Source organism: Monopterus albus, unplaced genomic scaffold (assembly GCF_001952655.1).
Source record: "Monopterus albus unplaced genomic scaffold, M_albus_1.0 scaffold2.1, whole genome shotgun sequence".
In the NCBI taxonomy this organism is placed as follows: Eukaryota; Metazoa; Chordata; class Actinopteri; order Synbranchiformes; family Synbranchidae; genus Monopterus; species Monopterus albus.
In genome coordinates, this window is record NW_018127882.1 from 5,164,398 (window position 1) to 5,174,499 (window position 10,102).

The following is a 10,102-nucleotide window of genomic DNA, read 5'->3' on the forward strand; positions in this document are numbered from 1 at the left end:
GATGATCACCCCTACTGGCAAATAAGTACCTCAACAGTAGACCGGAGTTTTCGACTACTCTGCAAAGTAGCACATGCTGGCAGAGGGCATTTGCCCTCATATTATATTACAAGTGCAGCAAGGATCAGCAAACCCTACCAGAGGATTGATATTTGATGTGCATGAGCATATTTCTCAAGAGAAAAATGTAGCCTACTACCAAAATAAGATGTGATGAATGGGCCTGATGTGTATCCTATCATTTTTAAAACTTTGATAAAGATACGAAACGAGCCATTCTGTTTTTAGCACGTTTTCCTTACTCTATACAAGCTGATCACTGCTGTTCACATATACAGTCAATACCCAGTTCTGTAGCATAGCCTTATTTACATAAATGGGGTGGACAAATTCATAGAAATACCGGTCAGTATAATGCAATACAATCCAACAGCAGCACAAACTCCAGGCTCCATGACTTACACTTGAATCAACAGCTCTCTATAACAAAACCTATCATCTTTATGAATGATTTATTACATTAACACTGCACTTAATGCATCACCCCCTTTTTAAAAAATTACAATATCACCTAAAATACCTCCACAGGAGATACTGTAACTGTGCTTCTTTTATGTCAAGAGAAAACTGAAACAACAAAATTCTTTTAAAAAGGTTTTATTACATAAACCCAACACTTTGCATTTGAGCAAATCCTCAACATGTGTTCTCCCCACTTTGGACACATTCTCCACTTGAAAAGTTTCCCCCAGCAGTCTCGACAGAAAACCCGTGCCAGCAGCTGAAAGACAGGAAACATTAAAAAAAATAAAAGTTTACATAGCCATGTAATTTTACATCAATGTGATGATAACCATTATAGGACAACACTGTTGGTCATTTGCAACATTTTATATGCAATAGCATTTATTTTACAAATACATAAAAAAAAAAAAAAAAAAACAACAACACGGCTGCAGCGGCGAAATTAGTCTGGTTAACATACCTGCACTGGTGCACTATGGTTTCACTGGTCCGTTAAGAACAATTCAGGTAAGTTGCAAGGGCAGTCGCCTTGGAAGGATGTTCATCCTGCAATGAGAACATTTTATTAATGTCTTGCCCTTCTCTTGATCGTGTATTCATAAAATATCTGAAATATTTTGTCGTCCTTGTTCTGACTGTGATTTTTTTTATTTTTTTTTATTGATCGAGTCCAGTTTGGCAGTTAGGACGATGGTGTTCTTCCAGAGGTCTCCATTGTTTGAATTGGCATGCTTGTGGGAAGGGTTTTGATATTGAGAAAATGGCTCTTAATTTAAAAATGGCTTACAATTTTAGCAAGAAAAAAAAAACTTAAAAATTACACATTTTACCTGTTTTTTTTATGTGCTGTTGCCAATCATTTTACTGAAGTTGAATGATTGGTTAGGAAAAAATGATGAGTTTTCAGGGCTGTGTTGGTTAAAGTTTCATTGTTGCAAAAACGACGAAACTTCTTGGGGCGCTGCTTTACTTTGGCAAGTTCAGCCGATGATACGGGACTACAATGAAAAAGGCCCATTCAGTTGACCTGCTTTATCTTTTGTCTCCTGTGGCAAAAGTTGTCTTGAACATCACCCTTTCAGTGGAGATTGCAATACAGGACAATGAGAAACTCATTTACAGATGAGAAACAAAGAGGTTTGCTTTGCTTACCAGCTGTTGACTATCGGTCGAGTTGCATTTGTTGTTGCCTTTGGTTTTGTCGTTGAATGCCATCAAATGGCTCTAGGGTGATGGATCCATTTCCAAGGAAACAACATTGGCAGGTTTTGACAGTAACATTTGCCTAACCCTTGAAAACAGTAACATCCACTTGGAGGCACATCTGTGTTAAGAATGAACTCAACTGACTCGACTGTTATATAGTTCGAGCAGAGACTCACCTAAGTGTTACAAAGAACTTTGGAAAGATCATGTTACTTAACATTCATGTTGCTGTCTGGTGTTTTGAAAATCGATGAGCAGTGGGGAAGGTACAACTAAAAGCTTTATTAGAGTATGAAAGCCAGACTTATAGGGCATTGCAGATTCAAACAGCAATGAATGTACAAAAACTAACACTCACTTGGTAACTGTACTGTTACATGAGCAAGAGATACTTAAAAAAAAAAAGAAGTTTACACATTAAAAAAAAACTGATAAAGTCAAGACAATTCAAAGCTAAGGGTCATATTCCACAGATTTAGACATGGCTAGTTTGAAAGCGCTGTCAGATTTCTTCCAAAACACGTATTTACTGAGCACGGAGACTAATGTTTGCTTTAATCTGACTTCCAAGTCCAGTTCAGTATCTGCTGCGAGCCATTCCTCTATCGGCTCGATTGCCACCACGGCCACCACGTGGCCCTCCACGACTTGAGCTGCTGTATGAATCACGAGGAGGGTAGCCTCTCTCGACAGGGGGAGCTGGGCCCCTCTCCTGCCTGCCCATTCGCTCACCACGGCTAGGTGGATATGGCTCACTCCGACTGCTGGGGTAATTGTCACGACTGCCATAGCCATCCCGGGAACTGCTGCCATAGTCATCGTAACGACTGCTTCCACTGCTCCCACCATAGGATGGTGGGGGGCCCCGTGAAGGTGGGGCGCTGCGAGAGTTACCTGCAGGGTCAATGGGTCAGGTAATTGGCAAGGTTTAATTTATACATTTTCTTGCACTGTCAAGTGCTTACTTTGTGCCAATAGAATTCATTCAGTGACAAAAAAAAAAAATTTAAAGGACGACATGTTCCCATCATGTTATTGATTTTAAATTTACGTGGATATTTAGTTGATATGTGGAGTAATATATCCATGAACAGGGAATAAATGGGCACTGTTACCCATTTCAGCATGCCAGTGATTTGAGTAGCCATTTTTCCTTTTAGAGATCCAAGTGTTAGAACTGCAGGTAAGGACGGCGTTCTCAGAGATGTCTTGATGGTTTTTTTTGAAGGTTACTCCTTGAGGGAGTGCTTTGCTAGGCAACACATAGTGAATGCTCAGTGGATGTTTCCAAGGACTTTTTTGGGGTTCCTTAAGGTTGCAAACTCTCTGGGGCACATTCTGCGTTACTTCTGCATGATACTGCCACAAATACTGATTCTTTAGATGAAAGCTGCAGTAATAAGGACAGTGATGTGTGGACACATTTCAATATAATAATTTTGTTTTTCAGTTGACATGCCAATGGCCATATATTTCTATTACCATGAAAATATGCATCTTGAATCGCAGACCAGAGTTGTGCCAAAGGTTGAAAGATAAAAAGTTTTAAAAGGCAAAGGCGTTTTCTTTGGGGGGGGGGGGGACAAACTGCAGCTTCTTGTGACTGGAGAATGCAGTGTTCAGCGCTATGATATGGCTGCTTATTTGTGCAGCTCTTCTCTGTGCCACAGTGGTTATCTGTTGTCATTACACTCATGGAGTCGCATCTTACCGTAACCATCATATGAATCTCGATAGGAGCCACCACTCGGACGGTCCATATAGTTGCGAGGTTCCCGGCCTCCTCCATAACCATCGCGGTCACTACATAAAAAGAACAGTTGTTACTGGATGACCAAATGAGCTCAAATCTCCCTTTTTAACCATGCATATCAACTCATACATATACCTGTATCCTCTTGGCACTGAGCCATAGTCATCTCGGGAACTGGAATTGGAATATTCTCTATATGAATAATCTCTGGGAGGAGGGCCATAGTCCCTTGAATCTCTAGAATTATAGTCCCGACTGGAGTAGCTGTGAAACATAGCATAAATAAATCCAGAGCTGTGACCACAATATTAAATATATTATTGGCAATTGACAAAACAGTTTAAATAGTTATGAGTATATTACATTTCAGTTGACTGATTGTTTACCTATGACCTACATGGTTACAATGTAGTTTGGTTTTTTTTTTTTTTTTACCTCAAAGTACGTTCAAAATTGTCAAAGGAGTTTTTTTTTGTCTTCACAGATATAGGACACAGTTTCCATTCACATTTAATTTACTGTGCAATGTAACAGAATATGAAATGTCCTACCTATCTTTGGAGTGGTAATGGTCATCTCGTGGTGATGGATAATCATCTCTTCTGGACATCGAGTCTCGGCGAGGAGGGGGTGGACCGTAGGGATCCCTGTCTCTTGACATGGGTGCTGGAATACACAAAGTAAAGACAAACTAGCTCATCCAATCACCAAATAACCTTGAAATACATGCATCCTATCAAAGTAATTGTAGGAATGCTAGATGGTACGTTAAAACCAAAGTTATTAAATCTGTTCCAATAGTCTAGATAAACCCAAGAGAAATATGGTACGATCCAATATTTTGTGGTAATCCTGCCAGTGAAGATTTTTAAATTGCTCACATCACTGTGTATATTTAAACTGAGGTAAGTATAAACAGAACTTTACTTACGCCTGCTCATGGGACCAGATGGGGCGGACCTCTTTGGTGGGGGACCTCCATTACGAACTGGGGGTCCTCTCTTCATCGGAGGGGGACCTCTGGATGACATCCCTTTAAAGAAGGGTTCTACATTCCCTGAATTATCATAGTAGTCTTTTCACAGACAAGGAATTCAATTATCACTCTTAGCTCAAAAGATGTATTACAAAAAATTACTATCAATGACACTGTACACAAAAGTACAAAACCTATAATATTACAAAACTGCCCAAATAAATAAATTTACCTCTGGATGGTGGGCCCCTCATACCACCAGGGCCTCCCCTGGAACCACGAGGGCCTCTGGGTGGACCACGACTGCGAGAGTGCATGGGTGGAGGTCCTCGCCTGCCACCACTCTCAAACTGAGGCTTTGTAGCTTGCTCCACTTTGATTGGCTTACCATCTAGAGACTGTGGTAGAAGAGTTACAATTGCAAAGTTTCAAGCAAATATTTTAAATATCGTAGCTATCCAAGTATAGTATTTACCTTTCCATTCATCTCACGTGCTGCATCCTTTGCATCTGCTGGACTGTCAAAAGTAACAAAAGCGAAGCCTCTTGATTTGTTGGTCTCACGGTCCTTCATCAACAAAACTGAAATCAGGAAATAAGTAAGACGAGAGCTTGTGCTCCGTGACTGATAGCTTAAACTGATTACATTGCTGTATGACAAAAGCACAACAACCTATATTGTTACAATTGCAGTTGGACAAAGTAATAAGAAATGAATAGATTGTTAAACTAAACTTTATCTACATTTAAAGTTCGTACTGAATTTAAAATGTTAAGTTCTGAACTTAAATTTAAAATGTTTTTCATTTGTACAAATTTTATATGTAAACTAATTTACACATTTAAAAAAAATACAATTCCTTCATTAAAAAATTAGCCTTGAAGAAACCCATTCCTTCGAAAATATTGAAAAATAAACCACAAAAGAAGTTTTTATAAAGCGTTGATGCTATTACAATTATTGTAGGACACATGCACTGGGCATTAATTAAGAGCGCGAGTGCAGTGAGAGTAAAATAGCTAACAGTGGCTCCATTCACACCTTCGACAATCCTGCCATATTTGCTGAAATACGGCCTTCTCGGTAGTCTCGGTGTTCAGTCCACCGATGAAGAGCTTCCCTGGTCGGTCCGCCTCTGCCATGATGCGAAATCCACCAGCTGCAGCAAAAAAAAAAAAAAAAAAAAAAAAAAAAAAAAAGCTGCTATAAAGTTAACAATATTTTGAACATTTGCACACAAATTAAAGCAACTTTATATTTGCTCTGGGTACCTAGACATCTCCGTGATGATTACCTTACTGTGGGAGAAAGTCTTGGGCTGCTGAATGCGCAAAATGGCGATAAACACGTTAGCAGTTGTAGCGTTAGCTAGTTATTTGGCTAACGCCAGCCAGTGACTATTCCAGCTACTAACGAAACACTTAGCGTTAGCTTTACGAACGTCAAAAACTTACTTATAAAACGTACACCACAATGATACAGTATAATAACATATATTAAATATGCAAACATGCATCTACCTGACCGCACTATATCGCAGCAAACCACGGTGAACAATGGTTTCTCGCCTTCTTCTACTATAACTTCCTTTCTGTTTCCAGCAGTCCCGACGCCTTTCGATACAACACTGCCTCCTACAGTTCAAAACTGTGAACTGTTTTATCACCTTTACACTACTGCGCGGTAGCATGAACTAACCAGAGGTATACAGCCTGTAGTGTTAACATTTGTTGATTATGACTAGGTTTTTGCATTGTTTTTGATTAAAAATTGTTTGTAGATGTGGACTTATGAATCCATAAAGATTCTCCGGCCCTGTAGGACCCGAACAGAACGGACATTTAATTATTTAAACAGATTACAAGGGTTAATTGATGAAGTTCTGGAGTGCACCTATGACGCGCGCACAGTAGTAGTCACTTGCCAACTGCTGTGGGAAAATAAATAATGAGAACAAGAGATTTTATTTGCTCAGTTGAACCCATTATTCAGAAATCAATTCCTTATTTGACAGACTGACTCACTTTTATTGTTCTTTGCTTGATATATTCAACCTTGTGTAACCTGTAGGCATTTTTTTCTTATGATAGATTCTTCATCTTATTCTTCCTTCTTTTATGGGCGTGAGAGTACCTGGCAGCTGGGACATAGACCAGTATGCTGATGACACACACGCGGTCTATTAGTTCATCTTCCTACTTCTTTCCTTTGGGTTCACGCTGTCATTAGGTGCCATATCTGCAATCATTTTATTTGCGCGTATATTATCATATTTACTTGAAAGATACACACATTCCTCAAAACGGTGCAACAACCACATCTCCTACTCCACTATCTTTTCCTTTTATCATGCCCCTTTAGGAACCCGGTTGTAATCTCATCCATGAACTATACAGGTGCACAAGTATAGCCAAGCTACGCTGGTTCTTTCCTTTTTAAAAAGATATCAATTAAGATAACAAAGATATATAAGGTAAAATAAGATTATATTTTGCACTTTTGCCCAAAGAGTAGTTTGACGCATATGACAAGCCAATCCGGTTTTTCTAGTCTAGTCAAGTGCCTAATCTCAGTTTCTGATTGTAGTCCCCTTTCCATTTTTTTTGCTTCCTCTTATTATTATTATTTTGTATCACCAATGTGGTATTTCATACGACATTCTATAATAGACTGCTTTTCTATCTTGCAAAAATATTTGCTTACAAAAGAAAGAAAGAAAAAATTAAGACGTTGCCTTCATAAGCAACGCCCAGCCTCGTTATTTTCTCAGCCAAGACAAAATGATTTTTTATTCTTTCAAAGTAAAATCATAACCGATGTACGTGTTGCACAGTTTGAAAATGTAAGCATTTATAATTGTATTTATGCTATGCGTGTGCATAAAATGACCTTGTAAATGATCTTTTCATCTCATAACATTAGCTATAAACGCAGAATTCATACATAGTAAACAGATTAGTTAGTGTATGTATTTATTTCGAAGGCAAAACCTTTAACTTCCGGTGTTAAAAGCGCTTCCGCCAAAACCTGACCAAACGTCACAGACGCTAGGACAGCTCATCTACTGCGTCCCACTTAGAAAGACCCAGTTAGCCGTGAACAGCTAGCAACCATTTCTTGCCTTTGAAAGAAGGAATACTTTTTGACTGAAGTATACCCATATATTCGAAGCACTGTGTTTGTAAGAAAATGAAGAGCCAGAGACACTTTGGTTTTTTGTTGCTTTATTCACTAGTCTATACGTGCTCGGCGTTTTATCTTCCGGGTTTAGCTCCAGTGAGTTTTTGTGGAGACGGCACAGATAGTGAAGATTGTCAGGTATGGTGAACTTACAAGATTCACAGTGCTTATTTAATGTGGTGTATTTTCTACAGAAGTTTGAATGGACATAATTGTATTTATTATCTTCCTTAATCTTGCTTGCTATATATCCAGCCTTCTGTCCTTAGGCCCAGGCTATTACCTGGAACCATTCTTGTGTCGAAATCTGCTCTCTCATAGAGAAGAACAGTTTTTCAAGTAACACTCTCCGCGATTGTTATAGTCAGGTTAGGGTTAAGACTTAAGAATAGATCTCGACGCAACGCTGGCACTACGTTACAGTGTATTGCTATCTCAAATGTTTTTGTTGGCACTCACTGTCATAGCACAGGGTATAGATACTTTCTGTGGTGTCAGGTTTTCACCAACCTACCATGAGAATGTTAGCACATAAAGAAAAAGCAAGCAATGTAAAATATGTTTCAGATTTACATCCCTCAAAGTAGCCACCCTTTGCTTTGATAACTTTTAACATTCTCTAAATCAGCTTCATGAGGCAGGTATCATTTAGAGCAGTCTTGAAGGAGTCCCCACATATGCTGAGAATCTATTGGCTGCTTTCCATTCAGGTGAGGTTCAGCTCATTCCAAACCAGCTGGTTTGCATTCTGGCTTGGTGATTGTAGAGGCCAGGTGATTTGATGCATCACTGGCCTCATCAGGTCCTCTTGATGATCTGATTGATGTTTGAATGTTTTGTTGAAATGCTCTTGAAGAAACTTTCAAAGTTCTTGAAACTTTTTAGATCGATGGATCACATTGAGCTATATACCTATGCTACCTTTGCACAACACAAGTCATGGTCTGAGATACATTAAAAAGATAGGCAACTGCTCTAGTTAACTTTTGACAAAGCACAACCTTGAATTGTAAACAATTACAGTCTTATGAAGCTGGTTATGATATTGCTATTAGTGTGCAAAGCTGTCATCAAGGTACACAGAGACTGTTTTGAGGAATCTGAATATGAAACATTTATATTATGTCATAGTTTTGATGTCTTATGTATTCATCTACAATGTAGAAAATAATAGAAACCAAGGGAAAACACTGAATGAGAAGGTATTTCCAAACTTTTGACTTTATGTTTGGGTTCAGCATAGCGATACCTCAACTTAGTCATGCTTAGGACTCAGTTATTTTATTAACATTAGTATCCTGTTAACCTTCAGCTTGCCAATTACTCATAGCAATGATTTTGGCTGTTTATAGCTCACTTGGTTTTTGTTCAAGAAATATAGCCTAAAAAAAAAACACTTTTTTTTTGGGCTTCTTTACAGACTACGATTCAGCTGTTTGTCAATCGCTTGGACTCAGTGGAGTCAGTCCTGCCTTATGAATATGAGATGTAAGTGCCATTTATGTTGATGCTCTTTGTGCAATTTCTGGATACATGTTTTCTAACTTGGTATCATATTTTCACTTTGTCATTCTGGGACTATATTAAAGGTTTGACTTTTGCAAAGATGCCAAGGAAATGAGGCCTTCTGAAAACCTGGGGCAGGTGCTCTTTGGTGAACGCATTGAGTCTTCACCATACAAGGTGGGTGTTGGCAGAAAATCTAAGCATGTGCAGTTGTTATGTTATTTCTTGTTTTTAGACTCTCAACTTCATGTGTCTAATTTACTCTCTTGATGCAACATGACTCATTTTCCTTTTACAGTTCAAATTCAAACAAGATGTTAAATGCAAGCATGTGTGCACAAAAAACTACAAGAAGGGCAACCAGGATGACATGATCAAACTGGATTTTCTCAAGATGGGAATGCAGCTGAACTACCAGCATCACTGGTTGGTAAAATATATACTGTATTATAATTATTTGTTTGTCAGTTACAGCATTTGTAGTATAGAGGTTTTATTTGTGTCTTGGCAATAAAGAAACATTGTCAGCAAACAGCCATGACCACAGGCTGCATTTATCAAGTTGCTTTTCAAGATTAACCAGTTTTTTTTTTGTTTTTTTTTTAAATTTGATTTATTCTTTCAAGCATGTAAAGACAGTTGATATGTCAACACACATCATTTTACACATATCCAACAAATGCTAATCCAATATCAATTTGCTTATACCTAGTACATGCTTGAATGGAGTAGGAAGAAGTCAGACTTATCCAGTCCTACCCCATGACATCATCTTACCATCATTGGTTTGCAAGCAGTAAATCTACATAAATAATTATCCTCTACACCACACAAGTAATATACTAAAAAAATTATAACAGAGTGTTAACATTCTTACATAATTACATTCTTAAATAATTATCTTCTACACCACACAAGTAATATACTAAAGAATTATTACAAAGTGTTAACATTC

General features: G+C 38.3%; 2 protein-coding genes across 3 annotated transcripts in view; one reads left to right on the plus strand and one right to left on the minus strand.

The window, feature by feature from the left end:
- Window positions 1-1,166: 1,166 nt before the first annotated feature.
- rbmx (RNA binding motif protein X-linked) lies at window positions 1,167-6,087 on the minus strand. Its single transcript, XM_020595851.1, is given in 10 exon segments — window positions 1,167-2,625; window positions 3,443-3,534; window positions 3,620-3,748; window positions 4,036-4,150; window positions 4,416-4,559; window positions 4,693-4,858; window positions 4,936-5,042; window positions 5,503-5,531; window positions 5,533-5,620; window positions 5,982-6,087. Coding segments are annotated over 9 exon segments (1,170 nt in total). The 5' UTR covers window positions 5,604-5,620; window positions 5,982-6,087; the 3' UTR covers window positions 1,167-2,308.
- Window positions 6,088-7,492: 1,405 nt separating this feature from the next.
- tm9sf5 (transmembrane 9 superfamily protein member 5) overlaps window positions 7,493-10,102 on the plus strand; it is a 13,825-nt gene continuing 11,215 nt past the window's right edge. For both annotated transcript variants that reach the window (XM_020595417.1, XM_020595427.1), the window contains exons 1-4: window positions 7,493-7,779; window positions 9,062-9,129; window positions 9,231-9,324; window positions 9,446-9,573. In XM_020595417.1, coding sequence (XP_020451073.1) covers window positions 7,651-7,779; window positions 9,062-9,129; window positions 9,231-9,324; window positions 9,446-9,573 — 419 coding nt within the window. In that variant the 5' untranslated portion in view covers window positions 7,493-7,650. The remainder of the gene's footprint in view (window positions 7,780-9,061; window positions 9,130-9,230; window positions 9,325-9,445; window positions 9,574-10,102) is intronic.